Raw genomic sequence first — 26,626 nt, 5'->3', positions numbered from 1 at the left:
AATGCTGTTAATGAGTCTATCAAAAAATATTATGACTATTTGTTCCAGAGACGATACTTGGAAGGACAGAAAATTTTCGACTAGAAGGAGGTCAGGGGCCCTTTAAATGACAGAAAATAGGGCCGCGCAGTAGGTACTTCAATAAAACCAGCCGCTGGGCTAGTCGGATAGCACTGCGGAACTTAACCTAATTAAGCAGGTGGTTCGTTGCTGCAAAAAAGTAAATCCGCTGTTGCTGAACCCACACATCTTAACAAAATAGGCTTGGGCCTGGAATCAATATATATTACAAATTTTGTATAAGCAGTCCTAACAAGGCAGAATTATTAAAACATTCCCTGTTGTGCTACACAGTGGCAATGTTGTTGATTTCACCCAACGGCAGTGCACCAGATTTCCTTTAAGCCTTGGTTAAAGCTACCTGAACCACCCATTAGTGCGACGTTACAACTAAGGAGCATTGCTTTTAGACAAAACCACCACCAGGTGCGCCGGCTAAAAAAAAAATGTGTGGAAAGAGTGCTTTGTACTTAATTGTGCAAGATAAAATGTTGCTTTAGCCAATTTTATAGCGCCACAATTTTCTGGAATAAACCGAAGCACCAAACAGCATGAACATGGTAGCAACATCTAACCTTGCTGCACTGTTCAACATTAGTCAATAAAATTTTACAATAAATCATACCACTTCAGTTGGTGTCGCCAAGGGTAGTGCCCACTCTTGTCTGTATTTCTTGCAGTGAAGGCATGTGTACAATGAAGTCAATCTGAGCAAACAAACCGTGCGTAGCTATTTCCCAGTATGATGGCAACACTACTGCTAAAAGATTCAAAGCATGAAAATTTTTGTAATACAAAATTCATTACAAATTCAAACAAAACGTCTGAAACATTTATTTCATTGTAAAAAGTACATTGAGCATAAAATGTTGCATCCCGTAAAGTAAATACATTATTTACACATAAAATCTTCCCTGGCCTGAAATTTCATAACAAGTATTTCAGACAGTTTACAAAGTAGCACATATACGGGTGCGTCCGAAAGATAAATAATGGTTTATGTGCAGTGACCTGTACAAAGGCAGTTCTCGGTTCTCTGAAGGTGCAGCAATGAATGCAGCACTCAGTCCTGGTGTATCTTATCCAGAAACTTGTTCACATCCATGCTTTTCAAGTACTCCTGAAAATGGGCAAGACAAGAGATGCTCAACATGATGCCCAAGTGAAACCCAAGCCTCACTGAAAGCAAGTATTCTCTTACCTCATTTCTTGCCTTTTTTGCCTTTTCTGCGTTCTATATAAAAAAAAAGCAGCATGTAAATTATTCCAATTCCTGTGAGTGTAAGCACAGGGTGCTGTAAAACAGCGATATCCTGCAATACATTCTGTATCATATTTTGTTTATGTTAAGAAAGTATGTGCACGCAGCACACAGGGACAACTTTAGGATTTGACAGTTCATCAGCGACACTCAGCCAAGAGCTGCCAGCTTGTTAAGATTACTTTGCTCAGTACCTATACCTGTCTGAAAAGAAAAGAATTTTTTAAGTGTTTCGGACTGCTATATTATGATACAATGAGAAAGGAGGGTTCAAATGCTGAAGTATTAGAAAGTAATGTCAATGGAGCTTGGAAAATGGTTAAGAGAGAGCTAAAGCATGACCACTTCAACAAAACTTCAGCTTTCCTTCAGCCTCACGTCATGTCTCTTTGCTATGTGCTGCCCCTCGTTGGCAGCTGCTTTAATTGCAATATGAACCAATTAGCTCAGATCCAGATCTTCCTTTTTAATTACAGTGCAAGCTTGTTTCACATTCCATGAGTGGCAAAAAATGTGAGATTCCACCTCACGAATCATGGTCACACAAGCTGTTTTATACAAGTACTATGTATATGGGAGCATGCCAAATTTAATGAATGGCTAGTAGTACCACTGAGAATTTCATTTTCAGCCATAACCAATTAATGTGAGATCCAACAGGTAAAGGATAGTGTACAACACTACAGGGAGAAGCTTGCATTTTCAGAAGGATAGTTATTAGTCAAATTCTTAGCAGCTTGAACAGTGATGAAGTATGGTCCAAGGTCACATAACATGTGGCAGGAAAACTTTTTTTTCTGGCTCGTGCACGTTTCTTCGCATGTACAGGTACGAACATGATTCCATTTTAAGTGCAATGACGCCTTTGCTATCGAAAACAAACATTGTTTATCCATGAGAAAGTGCACTGGTATTTCATACCAGCATGCACATACCATAACTGGCAGTTTCAATTATGTAACACATGAAAAATTTTAGAATGTAATAACATGCTCTGTTTACTTCTGTCCACACTTGTACTGTCAGCAGCAAAAGTTTGTGGGATGTCCAGTGCGTGGCAGAGCGACGCAAAACTGCATTGCCGCGCCATCTATCGCAACCGCGTCTGATGTCGAGGCTCGCGGAAATGACGTGCCAGTCACTCTTTGCGCATGCTTGTCCTTTCTTCGATATCAGGCACGTCTTATCGCTTGCTTCCCCGGGATCCGCTTTTGACTCACCTTATAGCCGCTGGATCGCAGTGCGACCGTCACTGCCCGCCAGCTGCGATGGCGGACGGAGCGCCCGAGCATCTTTTTAGGTGGTGTGCTACGTTCTCTGAATAAATGCTGTCTCCCAAGAAGCGTGCCAGTTGAGCGTGAAATTTAATTAGAGCCTTTCAACTAAGCTAAAGTGCGTGTTTGGTCATATACAACGAGTGCACCTTGTGGTCAACACAGAAAAAAACCTAACACGAACTGAGATGTTTGCAATGAACGAATAAGGGAGGTGTCACTCCGCCCCTAATGGCCCCGAAACCCTGCTTCTGTCTCTCTCTTCCCCACACTTACTTGGCACAAAAATTACCTTGGCCTCTTCTTGAAAAACAATTTCTGGCTGCCTGCCTTATCACTGCCTTATCTGCACTTATCATGATAAGTGCAGATGCTGTGTCCTGGTGATGGTCATGTGTTTGATGATGGGATGGTTGCTTCTTTAAAAAACTGACGCTGCGTATATAAACGCACCTTCCGTATGGAATAAACAGTTGTTAGTTTGCGCTTGTGCCGTGTGTATGTGTCCTTTTTGTGTCGCTTGTAGCGCATTTGTTCCCAGTTTGCAATCCTGCTTCTTTAAGGCGCCTTCTAACTGTGTCACATGACACATGAATGCCGAGCTCTTTCTTGATTTCCTTGGCGCTCAAGAAGGGATCAACCACGGCAGCGGCAATAATCAGTCCGTCTTCTTCTTCTGCAGTGACCCTAGGTCGTCCACTGCGGGGGGCGTCAGTAATTCTTCCTCCGTCGTCTCGGAACGCTTTCACCACTCGTATTACTGCCGATTTAGACCTGCCTGTCAGGCGGCATATTTCTTTCTGGGGCACGCCTTCCACAAAGAGGTGTGCAATGTATGTCCTTTGGTCCTCCGGAACTCGAGGCGGCATCGTTGGAAAATAAGCACCTGCATCAACTGTGGTTTCCGTCACAATGAACAACAAGCAGGAATTATGGGCCGCAAAGACAGCGTATTGATCCTCGTGTTATCAGTCGAAGAATACCGCTTGCCATTCCGGCAACGCTTCTTGGGAGACAGCATTTATTCACAGAACGTAGCACGCCGCCTAAAAAGATGCTCGGGCGCTCCGTCTACCATCGCAGCAGCCGAAGCAGGCGCGCGGCGATGGTCGCACAGCGATCCAGCGGCTATTAGGTGAGTCAAAAGCAGATTCCAGGGAAGCAAGCGATAAGACATGCCTGATATCGAAGAAAGGACAAGCATGCGCAAAGAGTGACTGGCACGTCAGTTTCGCGGTTGCGATAGATGGCGCAGCAATGCAGTTTTGCGTCCTTCTGCCATGCATTGGACATCCCGCAAACTTTTGCTGCTGACAGTACAATAAATGCTTAGCTTCCAGTTCATTCCTCTGCTTGCCTTACGTTGAGCTGTGCAATCAGAATACAAAAAAAATTTTGCAAATGCAAAGTTGTTGCAAAAAAGCCAGAGGCAACTACTAAAACACACACAAATCTATTGGCACATGTCGGCTATCCAGATGGGGAAAGTAATACCATCCTGCAATGCTTTTACTTACGTGCGGCTTGGATTTTCTCTTCTTTGTCCCTGAATCCAGGCCAGAACTGCACTCTTTGTTTCTCAGCACACGATTCATGGCCCCTGTCAGACTAGTCCGAATTGTCTCTAATGTCACAGCAAGATTCTCGCTGGGGTCCCCATCAGGACGCCCATCAACACTGCCTTGCGCTCGTACGTTGGAGCGACTACCACAAGCACTGAAGTCCAGCACTCTGACATGACTCATTGATGTTGCATGCTTAGCGGCCACAGTGACCAGAGACTTCAGCCGGGGGCTCTTCTCGTTTGACACTGAGGCACTAGAAGATGAGCAGGGCAACTGCAGCAGAGTTCGTGGCTCAGATGGGGCTGTGTGGTTATCATTGCAGACGTTGCTAGAGCTTGCCAATGACGTCGATGGCTGCGACACAACACTACTCCTTTGGCTTCCCACCACTTGCGCAGACGTCGAGGGTCCTGGCTGGCCGTGTTTTAGAATTTCTTTACGCTTCGCATTCTTTACACGCGTGCCCATCAAGTGGTTGTACTTCGCATCTTCCAAACCTGAAATGGAAAAAAAACAAAGAAAGACCACTGAGGTTTGTTTCGACACTTTCTTTTCAGAAGGACGAAAACATGCACACAAATGACACAAACATGCCAGCTTTGCACACTACTTTTGGCAACTAACCTTCTGCAGGGGTGCATGCGTGCACCACCCTTACTCACAAAAAATTACCACTTAATTTCCCTTATCAGTTAAATGGTATAGACGTAAACCAGGTCGACTGTGTTAAATATTCAGGCATCACAATAACACAGTCATTACAATGGGACACTCATATTAACATTTTTCCCAATAAAGCATTCACAAAGCTCAACTTTCTGAGAAGAAAGCTTGTGGAGCTCCTTCAGATGTGAAACTGACTGTGTACAAAACAATTATAAGGCCAATACTATTAGAGCATGCAAGAACAGTTTGGAACTGCAACCAAAATAACTGAATGATGCATTAGAAAAAGTACAGAATATGGCGCTTTGATTTGTGGACTCCAAATATTCCAGATTTCACAGTGTTACGGCCCTCTGCAATCGAGCATAATTGCCTACGATGGCTATTCGGCGAAAGTTTAAGTTTCTTTTCCAGCTTTATCATGGCCAAATCAATGTTTAAAAAAAAATGACTACTTAAAACCATCCAACCATCACTCCAGTAGAACTATTCACAGTAAATGTGTTCAACTGTTTCTGTCGCGATGTAGAACTCACAAGTACTCCTTTTTTCCGTTTTCTGTAGAAATGTGGAATGGTTTGTCAAGTGATACTGTAGAAGCCCAGTCTGCTGAGATGTTTGTGTCAAGGTTGGAAGTGTATTTGTAGTCTTTGCCTGAGTGAGGTACCAGTGTTGTGCCTGGATTTAGTGATAAGAACCATGACATCATGAAAATGAATATTCCTTTCTTTGGCTTGCAAACCATTTGTGTACGCTTACTTGGCATACTGGCATGATTTTATTTTTGTTGTTATCCATGCTATGTATTCTTGTTTGTGATGATAAGTTGACGCTAAAGTGATCCACGTGTTCATGTGTGACCTTTCCGGTTTGAGCCTGTAAAAAAGGCTTACACTAAGTTTTGATAAATAAATAAATGTAAGAAGTATTTGCACAAAAGCGCTAGATACTACTTCTACTGAAATGCATTCCCACCGATTGTGCTTGTGACTGGCAAAGAAAAATCTGCGTACAAGCACCAGAATGCATTTCTGCAATAAAAATGCACAATGCAGCTGTTTCGACAACATAATAAAGGGCAACTCAGGCATTTTTTTGTACCTGTATAGATTTTACTGAAACATTTAGGGTGAGTCCTCTGCACTCTTCAGGTCATCGGCATCAAATTTCGCACCCAAGCAATGCCTAGTTACAGCTCAAAGGAATTTTCAAATTTTCCATTTTGTGGCCTCAGTCGAGATGATTTCGATGCCAACCTTGTCTGTGTGACGTCACAGTTTGGCATGCTCATTGGCATACTGCTGCTGTGCTCGCTGCGGGCAGGGCACATTTATTTATTTATTTGTTTATTGCCCACTCTAACGTCTGATGATTGTTTCCAGCACTGGGATACATAAAAAGTGCATCCCCTAATAAAAAAATCTCAGGAAAAATTTTCTACACTGTACATAACAAAACTGTTGCAAAATTGAGTGCCTTGGACACTCACATTTGATTGCTCTGAAAAAAAAATACTGGGTGCTTAAAATTCAGTTGTTGGTCCTTTTAAAGAAGACCACCTTGCATGTCAACAACTGCAAATTCTGTCAAAGCAGTGAGATCAAATAAAAATCAGAGCCAGCGCAAGCCCCTTACGCTGCGCAGTGGTGCTGATATCCAAGATGCTGCTGCTAAAATACGCGCACATGAACAATACTGCCGAGTTCATTTATATTTTAGGATTTTCACAACAGTGTCAAACTATCCTCTTCATTCTTCACAACTACAAAAGTAAGAATGATGCACCACCTGGGCCAAAATTGTGCCATTAAAATGTACCTACTAAACGTTGCTACAAATGCAAGGCTTCTGTAGATAAAATTGTAAACTGTGGAGTTTAACGCCCTAATGCGACATGTCAGCTATGAGAAATGGCTTCATGGAGGGCTCCGGAATAATTTAGACCACCTGGATACCTTTAACGCGCACCACACAGCACACGGGTGACTTTTGTGCCTCACTTCAATTGCAACATAGTCGTCACATCCCCCTCAGTTAAGACTGAACCTGTTTCATCTGGCTCTGTTGTCAAGTGCCCTAGCCACTGAGCCACCATGCCTAGTGGGAGGCTTTTGGTAAAGTCATGCCTTTAGCCCATATCAATAGCCAACACAAGTCACAGCAAAGGCCAGGTTGGTAGGGGCTCCTGCTGGTTGATAAGAGTGATTGGGTTAATGGACAGATTCACTTTCACGCTTTCCACTGGCATTTATTTTTGTAAATGCATTTCATGTATCCACATCATTGTTACTGCAGCCTTATTTGCCTAAAATGAACCGAATGAATGCCCATGGCAAAGAAAAAATTAAATTGAAAACACTTGCAGGAACTATCTGAATGCATTCTAAACAAACATATACAGTGTTATCTTAATTTTTTGCATAGCAGTAATTCTTATCACATGCCGCTCCAAGTTGCGCCAGGCTGCTACTACTCATTCCCATCATTGCTGCTTTGCCTCGTATCCACTGTTTTTGCAGCATTCCATTCCAGATGCTTTGCTTCCTTCTACGCTTCATACTGCTACCATTTGCCATCTCTCCATGTTGCTCTTGCAGTCTGCCACCTCCTCAGTGTGTTGCTACTACTGCTATCGTGTGCTCAGTCCAGCATTTCCCCATTTTCCAGGCTCATGCTCCGGTCACTGTGCTTTGAATACCGCGCTAATATCTTTTTCCGGCATATCTTTGGAGAGCATAACACTCACACCAGAGCCCACCACCAACGCACAAAACCTAACACGCTGACAAATGACCATGTCATCCTCAACTGTCGCTCCATGTGGCTCCACCAGATATAGAAGAATGGACTTTTTGGGCCACACCACTGGATGTTACTGGACTTCCTTCAAGACTCCAGTTTGTATCTATATTTGTAAATAATACTTTACGCCAACAGGCACACTGTCACAATAAAAAGAAAATTCCTTGACAGTCCACAGAAGCATTCTTTTGTGGACATGCGTTGAAAACAGCGTATACAAAGTTGCTGAGCTATGTGTATGAAGACTACAATGTATGGAAACACATTCGTTGCAGTGAGCAAGAAAAGTAAAGAAAAATGATGCCCATGGCCCGGGCAGTACATGTGTCCAGGACATTTAGCGGTTGATTGACATATGAAGCTAAGAAACCTCACTGTCTTGAAAACACACAAATAATGCTGGTTCACGAGGGAGAGATGCAATGGCTGGAAGTATCTGTAGAGTGTTAAATAAAGATCAAAGAAAAGAATTAATGTAATGGTACTGGCGGGCAGCCAAAAATTTTCCTTACCACATTCTTATTTTCATGCCAGTTTTTACACGTGCTTGTAAACTTTTTTATTTGGCATTCAGCATACTGTATGCAATAAGGCATTTGGGTTTTCCAGCTCTCAGTCAAGAGGCGTCATAATACATCAACAAATAAATGAAATTAAATACACCCATTCCATGAAAACACTAAGACTTTTATACATATACAACGGATTTGGACACACATTGAAAACAGCACTTTCGTTGATTACCACAGCCTGTATTTTTAAAAACTCCAATTGCTCCTATACGTATTGGGTAGAAAGCTGAAAAATCGCCGAATAAAAGCAGCACAGATCAACAGATCAAACGAACAAGAGCAGACGGTCGGTCTAGTTGGTTCGAGTTCCAGTCGCCCTGTCGTCTCTCTTGTGTCCTGTCCTTTGCACTGTTTCTTGAGACGAGTGCAAATGAGTTGTATCAGGCATTTTTTTTTATTTTCTTTCAGCCTGAAATACATCACTAGTAAAGCGGAACTGATTGAAATACTGTACATGTAATGCACGAGTACCAGCTCTAGTAGTTAACTGCTTGGCTGAGAGACTGTATGTTTGCAAGCATTTGCTCACATCTCCTTTGCTCTTACAGCAAAGGTTTACACGAATGAATGCCGCCAACAAAGCAAAAAAAAGCGATCGGAAGTGAGCACTCCATCTGCCCTAATACTTAGATGTCCCTAGTCCAGCACACTGCTCATCCACAATGCGAGAGCCAATGAGCTTAACTTCCAGCTTAGTCAAGTAGGACAGACCAATATGTCAGGGAAACAACGGTCCTTACGCTTGAAAGCGGCCGGAGGTGAGGGCTGCGTAGGGAGTGGTTCCCTGGGCTGTAGCAGGGGAAGCCGCTTCTTGGCTATTGGCTTCTTGCCACTTTGCGGCACAATTTTTGTTACACTGCCACTGGACATCACCAACTGGCCACCCGCAGCAGTTGACACTGCGCCCGACATCACAAAATTGATGGGGCTCATTGATGGCACTGTGCTGAAGACCATGTTTGGGTAGATGATGTTGGAAATGGTTGGCGATGTGGTGCTGGCGAGCAGTGGAGATTGTGTAAGTGTCCGCAGTTCTCCTGTCACACCGCTCGTACACAGCATGACCTGGCCACAGTCTGGCATAATGACGATGGGATTCTGGGCCTCAGCTGCTCGTGATGGTGGTGATGGCACTGCAACACTGAGAAGAGACGGGACAGAAAAAAACAGTAGGACTTAACACCTCCCTTTCCTTGGCAAACATTCAGATCACTGCCATCAACAAAACAATCAAGAGTAAGCAGTGCTGCTTTTGATCGAAGTAGCAAAAACTTAAAAGGCGCTAAAGGGACAAGTCTTGCACTAAGCTAGCATACTGGTCATGCAAACAAGGAAGCTCGCAGCATTCCAAATCAGTTTATATGAGCAATCCAGAAGTATTCGAAATGTGTGAAGCTGCCTACCCTTCTCTAAACCTGTAAGTAAACTTTTGTAACTAATGACACCTGCTAAGAAACTTGCATTAAGCACCTGCTTTGAATGACAGATTGTAGCTTGACTATCTTCATGCACGTTGGGGCTACATCCCCAAGTCCTAGTTACAATAAAGAATGCAGGTTCCCAAGAGCTAAATGTCACTGCATGCCTCTGATTTTAACCACACATACAAAGCCTCAGAACAGATACTTAGCTGCTCTCATCCTCTATACAAATGTGCACCTCACATAAAAGGGCCAAAGTAACAAAAAAAAAGATATAGGCTAACTCATAAGGTATGTGAGCTTGCCCACCTGGGAAGGTGGTCTAATGGTAGCAAAAAAATAGAGTAAATTGCTTTAAAACGTTCAACCATGCCTACGGTTTATGGGGGTTTAACGTCCCAAAGTGACTCAGGCTATGATGGACGCCGTAGTGAAGGGCTCCGGAAATTTCGACCACGTGGGGTTCTTTTACGTGCACTGACATCACACAGCACACGGGCCTCTAGAACGTCACCTCCATTGAAATTCGACCGCCACGACCGGGATCAAACCCGCAACTTTCGGGCCGGCAGCCAAGCGCCATAAACACTCAGCCATCGTGGCGGCCTAACCATGCCTACAGTCCTCCACTTCAATGCAATGTTTTTTTTTTTTTTATCACGGTCAGGTATAAGAAAAGATGGTTATGCCTCAACTGAAATGCAGGACTAGGCACGATATTCAATTTCAATTACACGGAAGTGGTCTTGCAAGCTATGCTGCATGAACGCTGTCACCCCGAACGTGTGCCAGCCACTAATTCAAAGCCTGGTCAAATATGAAGCAGCTGAAATCGCTTAAACAGTCGAATTCAACAAATGTGCACAATAAGATCTGACACAGCTGATGTAGATAGGACCGTGTTGTGCTCATGTCCAGCACAGCCACTTCCACCATGCTTAAAGAGACATCGAGGACAACTCCACCTAATAGTTCTTGGTAAAATTAGACACTATGGTTCTTTCTGGGTAAGTTGATGCTTGTCCGGCAGAAAAGGACATTTATTGCCACAAAAAATGCATTTAAAATTTTTCCCGCCCCGTGACCCAAACTTGTGATGTCTACACACGAAAGAACCCTGTGATCACTGTTCTGAAGTGAATGCTGGTGTAGCCTTGCCTCTGGATGCGCATGAAAAAAACCGTGTCAATGCATCTACTTTAATTGCAAAATCAGCCGGTGATGATGACACCTGTACTTCAATTTTTGGCCCTTTGTAACTTGTAAAAGCTGTTTTAGTGAAAGTAGCACCTTTGCTGTTAGAAGGTGGTGATGTATCAATGCAGACAAACTTCAATTTGTCTTCAGTGTCCTTTTACTGCTGACCAGTGCCTCAAAGAATGCACAAGCACAGTTTCACTAGTACTTCAATTATGTGAAACCAGCCAAGCAAGCTGTTCAACCCAGAATCCAGCTTTGACCATTTGGTGTGACAGTAGACCTACGAGTCTTGCAATGACCATAAAGACCTTAGTGCAACAGATTCAAAAGAGGTTTTGGAAGGCATCACTACAACAATTCATTTCAATCATATTGATCACTGATTTCACCTCACTGACTGTTTTCTAAATGCAAAAAACGGAAAAAAATGCAAAAACTAACTGACATCTTGGGACATCAATTAGACTTGTCAAATACTACCTTCCAACTGAGCTACCAATGAGCATGCACTGCCATCCATAATGCAAAAGTATGCAGGGCAAATGATGACAAGCGTGTACTATATTAAACCACACACAGGCCGACTTAACAGGAGTTTGATGTTTTATGTTCAAGACAAAAGAATGCAGTGCAATGGCCAGGTTCTTATATGCAGACTCAGTCATGTTATAACTGCTGTCATAAACAGAATGCACAAGGCAATACGCCATATCACAAACACCTTTCAAAAGAAACAATACAAGCATATGAAGCATGCTTCCTGACAAAGCCATTGTGGAATGTTCTAAACTTCCCGTTGCGTCAGTGCCAATGATAAACACATAGCAATGAAAAGGTCAAAGTAGACATAAAATTGCTGCTTCCCACAAAGCGTGGGAGTCCTCAACCTAACAGCAGTACCTGGCATGAGCAACATCAGTGTGCGAGAAATATGTTACAGACCTCTCTGTTTGGCATAGAGCCCTTCGACGCTCTGGCGAGAGGACCGAGTCAATCACGTCCTCCAAAGTCGTGCAGTGCCTAGGCCTAGGGCTTCTATCCGACTGCGGTGGGTCGGGAATGGAGATGCAGGTCACCGTTTCTCCATTCTCAGTCGCTTTTGAAACTATTTGCACCGTGGGCTTGAGAGGCGACAGCACAACTCTTGGCAGCATCATTGTCGGCTGCCTCCCCAGTGACTTCAGGGGCAAGCTCACAGGCACCCTGAATGTGCCATCGTGGGTCACTTTCAAAGGAGACTTGGGAATTGACCGCGGAGGTAAAGGCAGTTTCAGAGGGGACTGGTTCGTCGATTGCTTCGCAGGTGAAGTCTGTTCCAGAGGAGAGCGGATCACCGAATTCCCTGCAGGTGAAGTCCTGGTATTAGTCTGGTTAACTGGGGCTACCTTGGCTGTCTGTGGCGGTGTTTTAGGCTTTGCTCGAGTGGCTACTGGTGTCTGGCACCGAGTATTTTCGCTACTTGCAGGGGCACCTCTTGCGGCAGGAGGAGATGGAGAAGGAGGAGGTGGAGAAGAAGGAGGAGGAGGAGGAGCCGGTGGAGGAGAAGGAGGGAGAGGAGGTTGCTGTGCCTGCTTGGCTTGAGCACTCAGCCTAGGTGAACGTCTCGGTGGAGTTTTCGGGTGTGATTGGCGAGGTGACGCAAACAGGCTCATCAGCTGCGGTGTTGTGGGCTGAGAGACTGGCCGCCGGGACTGGGATGGTGTCCTGGGACTGGAATTTTCTCTCTGCTGCCGCGATTTGGAACAACTCTTCGAAGGTGTGACAAGGACTCCATGAACCTCGCTTGTTGTGTCCAGCCTCTCTGCAATGACAAACATTGCAGTGAACACACAAAAGCATACAAGTGTTTGTCTTGAGCTACTGCTGTTGAAACAGGAAGTCTAAAATACGACAAAAACCCAGCACACAGAGCTTAATTTGGATTTGAGTCAGCTACCTGAACAGTGTTAACAAAACAGGCTCACCTGGTCTATTTGTAGTCAAATGTTGGAGTACACGATCAACTTCCTCTGCTTGCCTGACCAACAAGTGACCGCCTGACTCATTAGAGAGTTTGAAAGATAGGGGCCCCTAATCCTTAGGGGCCACAAACAGAGAGCGAGTCACCAGTGCACACCCAAAACACTCAAAGAGCTCTATGGATACGCGACTTGCACTCAACCAGAATGCTCACTGAAGAAATAAGGTGTGTATCCACAGGCGAGGCAACAATAGACAACATGGTGGCATGCATTGATGTGGAGGCTGCTTGCTTCATCCCCAATTCGTCACCACCCAATTCATCACTGACTCATGTTCAGTACAAGTGAATGGTACATGAAATTCATTTTGTCTCAAGTTGTCAGCTCCACCAAGTTCCAGTTATAAAGTACAGCAGATTTAGACTGCTCTTGAATTTTGGCAGTTGCCAGGCAGCTTAGCAAAGATGCACAGTCAGGCAGTCATCAACAATATGCATACTCAATGCCAGGTTGCTCCTTAGAAGAATTTTACCATGAGTGCAGTAACGTACCACATATCTGGGCCAGGGCTTCCTCGAAAACAGGGTCATTTTCAGTCTTGCTTAAAATATCCTTGATCAGAGAGTCCGGCATGGTGGACTCCTGGGAGACAATGCGTAAGCAGTGAAACAAAACGACGTCAGTGAGGCACACAGGCATTGCGACGTATAAAAAAAGAGGTTGCTTATATATATATCAACATCATCTTCAGCTCAGTAACACACCTTGCTCACTGCCAAGACTGTGCATTAATAATAATATCTTACTGGCAAATTAATTATTTAATAAAAGCCTGTCTGAATGATTGCAAAGAGAAGCCACATGCAACAAACTATAACAGCCGGTAGGAACCTTGGTACCATATGGCACTGTGCATCAAAGAAGCTCGGTTGCATTACATCTCACATACCGTATTTACTCAGGTAATTTGCGCCCTCGCGTAATTTGCGCACCTCTAATTTATTACTCGGGTTTATAAAAAAAAATTTCTCGTATATTTTATACTCCCTGCTGTGCCAGACCACCAGCATACACACAAGTGCGCTTTAGGCAGGCTTGGGAAAATTGGCGTAGTTGTGTAGCCATGTGCGGCTGCAAAAGGTGCAAGAGGGGATATTAAAAATTCCACAAGTGTGCTTTCCCAGGACAAGATGACTGACCATGCGTTTCCAGCTGAAATGAAGCAAGAAGGACTAGTTTTGTGTTTGATCCTTCCAAAATATGTTTCTTACATTCTAACTACACCCTTAGCGCCTGTCCTGTAGCCCACACAGTTTTTTTTTTTATAGAGAAGTCGGCGATCTTGCCTTTGGCAACATAGTTATGTAAGAAAGCGCACTTGCAGAATTTTAAATATCCTCTATTGGCGAGGGGACTAACTGCATGCCATTAAACCGGCTCGCTCACATAGGCAGTCACTTTCTCAGACAAACAGTTGCAAGAGCAAACTTCCGGCATGCACCAGGACCTGAAACTAATGAACCGTTTGCTGTTCAGTTTTCCGCTAGCCAGCCAAGCCACACGCAAGGGCACTATTTTATCACCTTTTATCTCCATTTGCCTCTGACTGCTGGCTTTGCAATTGTACCATTGCGCTTTTATGCTTCAAGCTGTGCATGCGCCATCTTGCCATCTTGCAAGAAACTATATATCGTGGGGCGGGGCACGAAGGGGGTCTTGTACGTCATTTTATATTGAGTCAACTTTTTTTTTTTTTTTTGCCAGCGACGGGTGCGAGTTGCAGGGTCAAAGTATAGGCGGCAATATACAGTATATATTGCATATTCGCGACGTCGGCAATGATGTCTTCCTTCGCAAGCTCTCCCACGGTCTCAAAGTCGTCGTTCGACAAAGGTGCCTGCGGCTGCCCCATCACAAATATCACTAAAAATTCGGATGTTTTGTGATCGGACGTTGAAGAACTATTTGTATGCAGCCGCCTCAACATCTTTATACGCAGCTGTGCGCACACATCTGGTGTCACGAGCGCCGGGTCCCTTCTCCGCTTTAGCTCGAATGACAACCTTGTTCTTCAAAATGGTATTCAGCGTGCTTCGCGAAATCTTGTACGTTGGGGCTCCTTTGGATTTCTTCGCACCTCGATAAACTCGCTTGATAATTTATGGTTTCATGGAAAAGGCGAGGTTCTGCCGTTTTTCCATCGCGCGCAAACAAAGTCAACGAAAACCATCTGAAATTGCCGATGGCAGCACAACGCACAATACGTGCAAACTGCGTGATGAAGCGGGCACAACTGGTGCAGCGCACTAAATAAAATCGTATGTTCTGGTTGGCCGGCTACGTGCTTGCTGCCTATGCCATGAAAAAATGTGCATTATCATTGGTCTGCATGCACTACATAGCCACATGGCACAGCAGAAAAGCCAGCCTCCAAAGATGTGCTAAGAGAAAACAGCTTCTTGAGTCGACCATAGTTGTCTGAAGCTCAATCTGACCTGCGGCGAAGCTACCCTCTGGAGATGTGTTAAGTGAAAGCCAGCTTCTTAAGTAGCCCGGTGTTCGATCCATCGGTTGTGACGGCTAAGTTTTGTATGATGTGCCGTAGATTTTTCCACACACTCACGTTGTAGCTTATTGGTGCTCGGAAATTATTTTATATAAAGGATAATTCGATCTAACTGAGTTTGATATAACCGGGTCCGACTGTATTGGGAAATAAAATATGAAGCACAAAGAACCGTGACACACTAGAGGTACTTTTTGCACTGCGCTCTTATATCATGGATTACCAACATGCCCAAGTATCCACCTTTGACACCTTTGTTTTCATATTTTGAGTGAAAACAGCCACTTAGCCATTCAAATGCAGTCATATATTAAACAGGCCAATTTAAAATTGCCCTCAGAGTTCCTTTTAGAGACACTGGCACACATTTGAAGCCGAGGATCATGCTAATAACCTGAGAGGTCAGCATTTCCCGGGTGTCCACAGCAGCCTCTTCGGGAATTGCTTCTAATCGGGAGACCGCCCCGTCACTGCAGGTGCCATCCGGGCCCACCACGGCCTGGTTTATGTTCTCCACTAACTTTGTCACAAACGGGTAGTTGTGAACCAACTCATCAAGAAGGGCCTGCATGGGGGAAGATGAAAACGCAGAGACGCAAGCATGTTATACAGGTTAAACGGCAGAAAACCATCATGACAAAAACTACTCAGATTCCCCACAGCATCCTGCAAACTGGCAGACCAATGCCGTCATGGTTAACCCACTCTTACAATGGTTCACATAAAGTTGCAATAAAAATATACTGACAGTATATTAGGCTGAACAAAAAAAAAATGGTGACAAATAAACAAGTTCGCTAAGTGGTACAATCAGTTGACAAGTGCTGTTTTTGCAACTACATTAACAAACTTTGCACTGTTCTGATAAAAACATGTAAACATGTATTAATTACATTTAAGCTAAAGACAAAGTAAAAATAGCACGGAAAACAAGCCTTCTCATTGGCCCGACTGATTAACCAGTGCTTAAATATATTAACGAACTTTCAACAGTTTACATAAAACTACCATGAACCCAAATTTGGTGCATTTTATGCCAAATACAAACTACAAACAGCACAGAAAAATATATTTCCTAACTGGTTTCTTGGAACACCCTCAATGAATATAAATGTCAAAACAAATAACAAAAACTTACAAATGTGACAACAGTTATGATAGTGACAAAGAAAGAAAAAATGCAGTTACCGAAACTTCTCTACACTCTTCAGATGAGGATGTGGCACTCCCAGAATCTCCAGTCTGTTTGCAAGATGGAGAGATGCCAGCCAGAAGTCGACGCCTCGGTATGAGACTGCACATAGTGAACGGTGGTTACTTAACAGCTCTTTACAAGCTCGTCCAAGAAAAACTGCTCTGGCCAAATAAAAGTGGACCAGAGAAGTGGTTCAGATGCGTCAGATGCTAGACTGAGCTAGACTACTAGCCATGCCTTTCACTTTGGACCCACACTTTTCACAAAAGACTTCATAATACATGACCCATTTCAGCAGCTGCTGAGTTTCCCTCACCAAACCTCAGCTTAACACCGTGAAAATGAGAGCTAAAAATAATAAAAGTAAGGAAAACACAAGACATAATGGAACAGATACAGTGAAAGATGTAAGCGCACTTTATCTTCAGTTCAGTCCATCTACAGGCAGCTTTTCTCCTGTATGCGACTGATTGTTATCAAGAATTCCGGCCTTCCATATAAACTATACATTAGTTTTTCTTCCATAAACAGAAGACATCAAGCAAGCTTTCCAGATCCAGCCTGCTGTTTTAGAATGCATGACCAAAAGACTAAAGGATGTAAAAGAAGCGAGGAGAAAATGAAAAAAAATGGGAAACCTTTTCCTCCGTGGTGAATAGAATCGGTCGGGATCAAAGCGGATCTCTTTCACAGGTGTCGTGAGGGAAGGCAGCAGCGATCTCTCCTGAGCCAGGATGGCACGAGGTGAGTCCGGATCCGGAAAGCGTGAGGGCAGTGGGGGAACTCCGACGTTTTCTGGCGTCTCAAACAATGTTGGGCTTTTGGAGACAGGTGGATTCTGCAGACAGTGAATATTATCATGCAGCTTGTTCGCAAACCAGCTCTTGATAGGCATAAAAAGGAACCTTGTATGAAAAGTCGGAACTGTGCAGCTGATTTCATTCCCTAGATCAGAAGTCTCACACATGCAGCCCACTGGCCCTGCAACATTTCATCCTTTGTTATGAAAATCATCTTTTTTTTTTTTTCTATTTGCGTCGCATCACTTCATCGATGTTCACAGTTTGACACTAGGCTGCTCACTGCGTCCTAGTTTCAAGTCAGCCGCTAGATAGACATGCTTTGTGTGGAAATTGAGAGGTTGTAACAATCTATGTTTGCACTATTCCCAGCTGTCACCACTTGACTTTTGCTACAGCTAAGATGGCAGAAGAATTGATGCAGTCATGTGTAGCAGAAGGGATGCAGTGCCTTTTCCCTTTTAGCTCCTCTCCCATGTCCAGCTACTGGTTAGTGGGGCACAAAAATTTGTCAGTACAGTCCATATGACAAGATGAGTTTGAAAGCTCTACCCTAGACAGCGAAGGCTTCACATTATTAGAGCCTGAAAACAAAAGAATTTGATACTTCATTTAGAAGAAAGAGAAATCAGTTCTGCTTGCATGAACACGACACAGGTAGAAAAGCTTAAGACATAAAAGTGACAGAACTTTAATGAGCGCTGCAGCGTGTGGCAACCGTAGAAACACTGAGAGGGACAACCAATGCTGTCTATCCTGGTCATTCCAAGTTATCTACAATAAAATAACTCAATGGATGATCACGATACACTATAATACGAATTTTTTGGCGCAGCTGATGAGGTATTTTGATACTGTGCCTCCCCTTGAGAGCCGTGTTTCACAGCAGCTACCACAGACAGAGAGAACCACATTCCTTAACTTTTCCCGTACCCGCATCCATCCACAGTAAAAGCACCTCGGGTGGTCTTTGTGGTATGCACCCATAACCATACTCTAGTGGTCACAGGTAGTAACCCTCCAGAGGGGGCAGTGACCACCCTCCGGTGACGCCAACGGCCTAAAACACCAACGCTCAATCAAAGGAACAGGAGCTTCACAGCTGTGATGTAAAAACTTAAAATCAACACATTTGACAGCACAGTTCCCCGTGCTATCTTCTGTTACGACAATCAGCCCTTCACATACCTGCACATGCACTCGTCTACTCAGCTCACCTATTGAGTGACATGAGCATCCATGCATTTGTACACATGAAAGTTTGCATTTCACATTCAGTGATAGGTAATCACTATAACCTCAGAACTGAATCAGCCTTGTTGGCTTCGAAAAGCTCTGAGAACCGTTTTATTACAAATAAGGCACAAAAATTTACACGGCACAGGAAACAGGGCTTACACCACAACCTGAACAAATTCTAATACCACCAGCCTGGTCAACAAGTAATGATAAAAATTCACTTCGCATTTCAATGCATGGAAATCAATAGCTTACAGATGTCAACAAACAGTCTTACCGGTGTCTGCTGCATTACAGTTGCCAGCATTGGAGATGAGGATGCCGCAGATGCCGCAGTAAATGACACACATGACGCAGCTGGTGTCGACGAAGTCGCAGCTGTGCAAGCCACTGATGTGGCGCAAGCTGATCCAGCACCTGCTGCACCAGGTTCTGACGACAACGGAGAAGGGCCCCGTGAACTGCCATCAACATCAATCTCTTCACTGACTTCTGTCTGGGTCTCTGCTGCAGCCTCTAGAACTTCAAAGCCTTCACTTTCCAGTTCAGCGGTCACCATGGAGACATTGGCTGCTGAGCTGCTGTGCTGACTCTCGCGGTAATGGCCCTCCCTGCTTTCAGGACGATGTGCAAGGTCTGAGCCAGGTTCAGATTGCCAGCCACTTGGTTGTTTCTCTGCTGTGCCAGGAGCTTCACTGCTTGCAGGACTTGGCTGTCTCGTGTCCGAAGGATGGTCGTCACTTCTCGTTTCTGGACGCTTCCGAAGGTCAATGCCAGAGTCTCTCACAGGCTCTTCGTCACTGATGAAAGGGTTTCGAGGTGGATACAGCGGTGCCCTCGGAAATGTGTTCATGTAGGCCAGAAGGCGTTCCTCATATGCGGCCAGGTGGTCATGCGGACGTGTGTAACAGCATCCCAGTGTAGAAGTTTTGATGGGGTCGGGATGGCAGCTAAGGGTCGACACCTGAATTTGAAACAAAACAATGTAACAGTAAATGTTCAAAGCACAGAAAAGAAGTGCAAACAGCAAACTTGATGCTGATAATTGTGAGAAATACAATTCTGAGGGATTGTTCGTTCCAAGGCATATCGCATTGTTTAGTTTCTTTTTTCCACTAACAAATGAGCTTTGGGACAACTCGGATAATTCACTACATACACTGCTCTAACCACATTACCTGTTTATGTGTTTGAATGCTTGAAGTTACGAATATTATTTCTGTTTCTTTGAACTGAAATTCTGAACCCACTACCGCTATGTCGCTTACGAGACAGTAGCACTTGTAAATACATAAACAAAACATCCAGCATAAGATGTTACTTATCATTCAATCTGCAGCATAGTGATTAGAACCTAAAGCTATCACTGCAAATAATGTTGCGATCAATAAACAAAACCTAACATCTTCCTGGAAGTTGATGAGAACTCCTAGCAATAATATTCATTCTCTCTACAACACAGAGTGACATAGCGCAACGGAACGAGGACGAGAAGAAGAAACACAAAACACAGGAAGGGCGCTGAAAGAAGAAACACGAAACACAGGACGGGCGCTGAGAAGAAACATGAAACACACAAAGGGCTCCGTTCCTGTGTTTCTTCTTCCTGTGTTCTTCTCGTCCTTGTTCCGTTGCGCTGTGTCAATCTGAGTCGTAGAAAGAATGAACCAACTAGCCCACACCAGAATCCTCTTATGTTGAATTCCAATGGCAGATCGAGAGTGCTCTGCCGGATCACAAACGGAGCGCGTAGTTCAGGCGGAGATCACTCCCTCCCATTTTGCCAATGGAATGCATGCGCTCCCGCGGGGGCACTTCAGCGCAAGAATAGCTCCAAGTTCAGGCAACATGGTGGCGCCCTTCGAAGCACGGCCTCTCGCTTCACCAGCGATTCGTCCTTGCCGCCACTCTGTCTCTCGCGTTCACGGCAAAAAAAAAGGCGCACGAAGCTTTCGCTTTGTGTGATGATGCCTGCACCACAAAATTCTAGTGATGAAACGCGCCAAATTTTCAGATTGCTTCCTTATTTACAGAGCTGCTAGGCTTAGAGAGTATGCGTCGTCTGACATCAGAAAGCACGGGAGGTTCAAACAAGTCAACGATTTTGGTCTAAAAAGCGGGCACAAAGAATTGACCGCGATGGAATTGACATCCTTTAAAGAAATTTTTTTGTTTTAACTTGAGCAGATGCGAATAAAACGAAAAATAATTACATTTGGGAGAATTTTAAAAAAGTCAAAAATACTGCTTGTACGTTGCCCGGATCACCGCGTAGCGACGACAGGAAGTTCGCGTATGCGACAGAACGGATGCAGCCGGTCATGACCGGAAGCAGACGCGAGAAAGTAAAACGTCACGTGGGGTTCCGGTCAAATCTGCCGATTTCGGCGGAGTAAATATCGCTGCTCCACGGAGCGATCCGGGATCGACGTCTGATCCCGATCTGCCATTGGAACAGACAACTCGCACTCCCATTTTGCCATTTGAATACGATTGCTTCCAAAAGAGCAGAAAAACTTGATCCGGATCTGCCATTGGAATTCAACATTAGAATAATATTCAAAATGCAGGGACCAGATTGACATGGCTGAAAACTCAATATCAGTGAAACAAGCAACAAGCAATTATTCTATTACTTCTCTATTACTTATACTATACTAATACACTAATGATAACATTGTTACGCAGATTACAGAGACGCAACTGGCTGACTTCGTATCTTTCTGGCTCACTAGCTCAGACGGTGCCAGCCATCAGTAATAATTTTCTGTAAGACAGAAAAATAAACTCATCCCACATGTATGAGGGTACGCTGATGCTCATGCCATAGTGAGTTTTTTTTTCACAAGAAAAAAAAAATGGGACAAGCATTAACACTAGGTAAATAAAGTTTAACGAAACAGGGTAACCTCATATAATGGAAGACTGCATGGTCACCACACAGGTTGTATTTAACATGTAGCTGTGCCTTGAAAGTACATAAAATAATGCTCAATAGCCTCAACAAGCCGTCCAACTGAAAGTACAATGTGGCATTTGTTTTTTTTTTCATCCTCAAATCGCTCAAATACCATCCCTGCATGATATTAAGGTTATTACTTATCAGAGGCAAAATAAAGTCCAGCTTTCTCTCATACTAATGAGCTTTGACAACTATAGTCTTGAAAGAACTCATTATTGTGAAAAGAAATAGAGTGAACAGTTTAGCAAAAAAAGTACAGCTAATTTCGAGAAAAGCTTTTTATATAATACTGCCATGAATTTTTGCACTGTTTGTGCCACAGCCACTTGGATTAATCATTTTGTTTGTGATGCGAAATGCAACCAGACTTATCTCGAATGATCGCAGCCACACGCGACTGCTTCCATATTGTTCCTGATTGTTGTAGTTGCTTTGGCGCCTTATCTCGATGGTTCCTTGCCAGCATTAAACTGAGCACTGCCGAGAGCGGCAGGCATTCTGTTCGACAACCACGGAGCATGCTTTTTGCTGTCGCCACCACCGAATCTTTCAGTCAAAGTGTTGCATCTGACAAAGCTCTTATCTCACTTGTACGTCAGTAGTTATTGCAACGAGCTACAACACTGAGACTTGTACTATGTGCTGTTTGCACTACATGCCGCAAAAGGAAAAACAAGTACAAAATGATTCAAAAGAGATAGGTAGGAAGCAAATTAATACAACAAAATTCTTGCCATACCCCCACATCCTTTTCAGGAGGCTCGAATCTCGCCAGGCCCCCAGGCAGTTGCTTTGAGGGCGTTTTCTGTTTCAGTACGCTCGCAATTGATGGTGGCAGCAGAGGCAGTGGAGGCAGGTGAGTGTGGACATGATAGTTCAGGGTGTCACCATTGGGATGTGGATGAAGACGCTGCTGCTGAGGTGAAGATGAGTGATGGGCTGGCGGAAACCCACCAGAAGTGGTCAGTCGAAGTGGTTCAGGCAACTGCGTGTCTCCAGGGTATGGCTGCTGGGGAAGTGAACTTGCGCCTGCAAACAAAGCAATTTCCTCCAGTGTCAATCAAGAGAAGCGGGCAAGCAATAATGAAGGCGAGACAAAAGGAGAAGCAAAAGAAAAGAAAGAATTCTGGAAATTACTGAAACTGTGGTGTGGTGACAAGTTCTTCATTTCAAGCCTTGCAACTTCTCATGATCACTGAAACTGTGTTGTATATCACTGATATGCACATGCAGTGCTAACAAATAGTCAGTTTGCACACAAGAACAAATTCAGCTGTTATTACTTGCCGCGGTGTCTCAGTGGTTAGGGCGCTCGGCTACTGATCCGGAGTTCCTGGCGCCTATGTGCTGTGCCATCTCAGTGCATGTTCTTCCTTTCTTCTTTCACTCCCTCCTTTATCCTTTCCTTTACTGCTCAGTTAAGGTGTCCGCTGATATGTGAGACAGATACTGTGCCATTTCCTTCCCCAAAAACCAATTTTCATTTTCATTACTGCAGTAAATAAAAAATGTCTTACAGTTATTATACAACCACAGGCGACCTACAAAGCACGCTTGTTGTTCATACTTATGGAGTGACCATTGGTTGAGTGCTCACGCTGTGTTCCATTTAATATTGCAGCTGCCTGTACATCACTGAATACAGCAAACCCCGCTGATTAAATTTTCTAAAAAATGCAGGGAAAATGTATCATCCGGGAGAACATATGGTCTAAAACCAATAGTATGAAAAATGTGATTAATAATGAAGTACAAAGGCATCTATTGACGCTTTTTCCTGTAAAGGCAGATTAGCGCTTGTTGGCAGAATATCTGAAGAGTTTCTACGGTCCTTTTACACTTATAGTGTGTTTGTGTTGCCCCTAGAGCGAAATAAACTTAGCAACATATCCAGGCCTGCGACAGCAAGGGTGAAAGCTGGGACCGTTCACTGTCACTCTTGAACTCGTAGTTTTCCAGATGCTTTGCCCCATTGCACGTGTGCATAGCAGAGAAGCCACTCTATCAGCTGACTGCCACTGGGGCTTCTGATCACATCGCCATGCCCCCAAGCTCGGCCCGCTCGAATGTTCGCGAACATTTAGGCGGTCATTAAACGTACCATGCGGTCACAATAGGCGAAATTTTCAACGTACATGCCGGGAAGTCGCATTATCCGGGAAAATATTAATAAGAAGAAAAGCAGAGTAACTCTATGAGAAATTTTTACTGCTTGCAATTTTGAGCATATGAACCAGAAAATCGTACGAACCGGGAACATATACATGACGTTCTACTGTATTAAAACTGAGTCAAGGAGCTCCACACACAGAAAAACAGAAAAGAATAATAAGTTTTTACCTGAATGGACGTCATTTCTGCTTGCAGGTGAAGAGGCAGTCTGCGGAGGTAATGAAGAGAGGATGTCCGAATTCCTTCTCTGGAAATTTCATTTTTAGGGTGAAATGCAAACTACCTATATTTTAATAACAAAAGTATCAATATGAGAGGAAGACATGGAGAACCAATGTATTTAACATCATATAGCCTTAGCAAATTTTAACATCTAATTCAATGAACTCACTGCGATATTCATAGCGGTCTACAGTACTGTGTGAAGAATCGCATGTATACTGCATAAAAGTCATTTTTCAGCATGAATGCTTTACGGAACCCTCATTAGGCATTCTGAGACCCTGTCAGCATATGCATGAAAATATGACCATGACCACATGAGGAGACTAATAACAGAGGCAGTTAGCTCACATAGCCCTTATGAACCTCGATTTGACGTATATATGGTACCAGTAATAGACATCCCCATGTATCAGTTATTCTGGGCGACCAAAATCATAGGAGCTGATGGCAAAGGGCAACGTGTACTAGTAATGACCGATTTGCTAACTTTTTATAAATGCAATACAGCTTCTTTACTACACAAGCAGTTGTTGCTCATGCATTTTTTCCAGGGTCTTTATATAATGTGACCACAATTATTAGCATATATGCTGGGCTGCGACTGACATCAGCCAATGCGCCTCTCTGAACGATCACAGCAACCACATTTATTTTGACACCTTTTAAATATTCCTTCTCAGGCACACCTGCCTCGCTTACTACCAGTAACAACATTTTGAGGTCTTGCCTACAGTTCTTGCCTGATTTTTGCAGAGGACATGAACACCTGTTGTCGCATGCCCTTTAGGAAGAGTGAGCTCTCAAAGAGCACAGTAGACCGACATTGCCATCTGATGAAATGATGGAAAATTGGAATGGCCAAGCCTGCTGCTTGGCCTTGCTAATGCTGCTCTTTCACAACAGGTGACGACAGCACTACAAGTTGGTGGCTGAACCTGCTCTTTCAAAGGCCAGTCTTTCATGCGATAGTGGTTTATTTCTACTGCACACAAAGACTAATAATACCTGAAGTAGACCTCAAAATTTAATCATAAAATATTTTTGTGCAACAAGACAGCAGTGCAGGAGAAAATTTTTGAAAGGTTTCAAAACATGTGCAAGCTACAGGACAAATTTTTCACAAGTGACGGCTCCAACTTAGCCTAACAACTGTCATTAAGTTCACGAAAAGCTTGTAAGGAAGCTTCCATAATGCCAGATGTCCTTCCTGACTCAAGGAGGGCTTTTCGTCAGGATAACATAAAAGCCATTTCACTGACTTGCTCTCTTGTACAACTGCATGTGTGTAACTCACATTGCCATCCAGTGGGGCAGACTGCATATGTGAGAGGACATCTCTCAGCAGGGCCGACAGGTTTTGAAGGCTTGGCACTAGTTCTCCTGACGAGCTGGACGTTCCTGAACACAAATTTGAGAGCAACAACAAAAAAATTAACAATGAAATACCATGCTATTCCCTCTACTAGCATGTCATGCTACAGGGCACCCTATTCTTACTGTGACTCAGGCACAGTTAACCAATAGACATGGCTTTATGATTTGGTGACCCCATTTGGACTTTCGTTGTGCAGAAAATCATCGACAATACAGTAGTGGTGCGGATGGACTCCGTGAAAAGCTGCTTGCAGTCGGACATTTTATGCCATGCTTGGCAATTACAGGGGTAGAGATACCAAATATTTTGTTTGGAGCAGTGCATAAGACATAAGTAAACACGGATCATCATGTCACAGTTGGCTAATTTGGTTGGTTTATAAGGTTTAACATCCCAAAGCGACTCAGGCTATGAGGGACGTCATAGTGGAGGGCTACGGACAATTTCAACCACCTGGGGTTCTTTAATATGCACTGACAGTGCTCAATACATAGGCCTCAAGCATTTCGCCTGCACCAAAATGTGATTGCCGCAGCTGGGATCAATTCGACATCTTTCGGGTCAGCAGTCGAGCACCATAACCACTCAGCCACCACGGCAGCTGCAGGTCATGCCGCATTTGCCTGCTCCAGGTAAATAATCTATAACTGAGCTTGTTCTCAAATGCGGTTTCAGGTTCAGCAGTCAGACAGTGGCTATGGCATCACAAGTTTGAAGCCGCGTGTTTGTTCCCTCACTGTCACTATGGCTCCAGGGGCAAGCCAGTGCAAAAGCTGAAGAAAATTAGAACAAAGCAGCAATTATATTACATCATACATGCAACGTGGTATACAATTTACTGACAACCACGAAACAAATGACACGACATACAGAAAGCATTGCATGTAGCATGTACAACTAACTAGGCCCAGTTCTCGCACGTTTATTATATTACACGTCCCATGTGGCCTCAACCCCACTTGTGACGTCAAAGTAAGCATTTGGCTACGGAACACAGGAAAACAGATTCAATTGCAAATCGTTTACTGGGGCACTGCTAAATTCCACATGGTGATCCATGCTTATTAATGCTTGTGCATAATACCAAATAAACAACACACAATAACAATTTCTTGCCTCCATCCATTATCTGCTAAATGTAATATGTTCTCAACACTGTAAATTGTGAGGTTTAACATCTCGAAGCAGCCCATGGACTACAAGGAACGCTGTAGAGGAGGACTCTGGATTAATTTAGACCATTCAGGATTCTTTAGCATACACTAACATCGCATGTCACATGTGGGCTTTCGTATTTCACCTCTAATGAA

The 26,626-nt window shown here is 43.9% G+C and overlaps 1 protein-coding gene across 7 annotated transcripts in view; it reads right to left on the bottom strand.

Moving 5' to 3' along the window:
- Positions 1-871: 871 nt before the first annotated feature.
- The window catches only part of LOC144098859 (uncharacterized), a 28,883-nt gene continuing 3,128 nt past the window's right edge, over positions 872-26,626 (bottom strand). For 4 of the 7 annotated variants that reach the window (XM_077631773.1, XM_077631774.1, XM_077631775.1 and 1 more), the window contains 13 exons: positions 25,236-25,339; positions 23,885-23,924; positions 22,284-22,573; positions 18,860-19,546; positions 17,182-17,381; positions 16,537-16,642; positions 15,743-15,913; positions 13,334-13,424; positions 11,764-12,622; positions 8,941-9,341; positions 4,113-4,657; positions 1,262-1,294; positions 872-1,180 (listed from right to left, as the gene is read on the bottom strand). In XM_077631773.1, the coding sequence (XP_077487899.1) occupies positions 1,124-1,180; positions 1,262-1,294; positions 4,113-4,657; positions 8,941-9,341; positions 11,764-12,622; positions 13,334-13,424; positions 15,743-15,913; positions 16,537-16,642; positions 17,182-17,381; positions 18,860-19,546; positions 22,284-22,573; positions 23,885-23,924; positions 25,236-25,339 (3,584 nt within the window). In that variant the 3' untranslated portion in view covers positions 872-1,123. Of the gene's footprint in view, positions 1,181-1,261; positions 1,295-4,112; positions 4,658-8,940; positions 9,342-11,763; positions 12,623-13,333; positions 13,425-15,742; positions 15,914-16,536; positions 16,643-17,181; positions 17,382-18,859; positions 19,547-22,283; positions 22,574-23,884; positions 23,964-25,235; positions 25,340-26,626 lie in introns of all 7 variants that reach the window. The other 3 variants (XM_077631771.1, XM_077631772.1, XM_077631770.1) reach the window with 1 other exon arrangement.

This window comes from Amblyomma americanum, chromosome 7, assembly GCF_052857255.1.
Source record: "Amblyomma americanum isolate KBUSLIRL-KWMA chromosome 7, ASM5285725v1, whole genome shotgun sequence".
NCBI lineage: Eukaryota > Metazoa > Arthropoda > Arachnida > Ixodida > Ixodidae > Amblyomma > Amblyomma americanum.
Note: the sequence above shows the minus strand (reverse complement) of the source record. Positions and strands in the feature narration are given on the sequence as shown.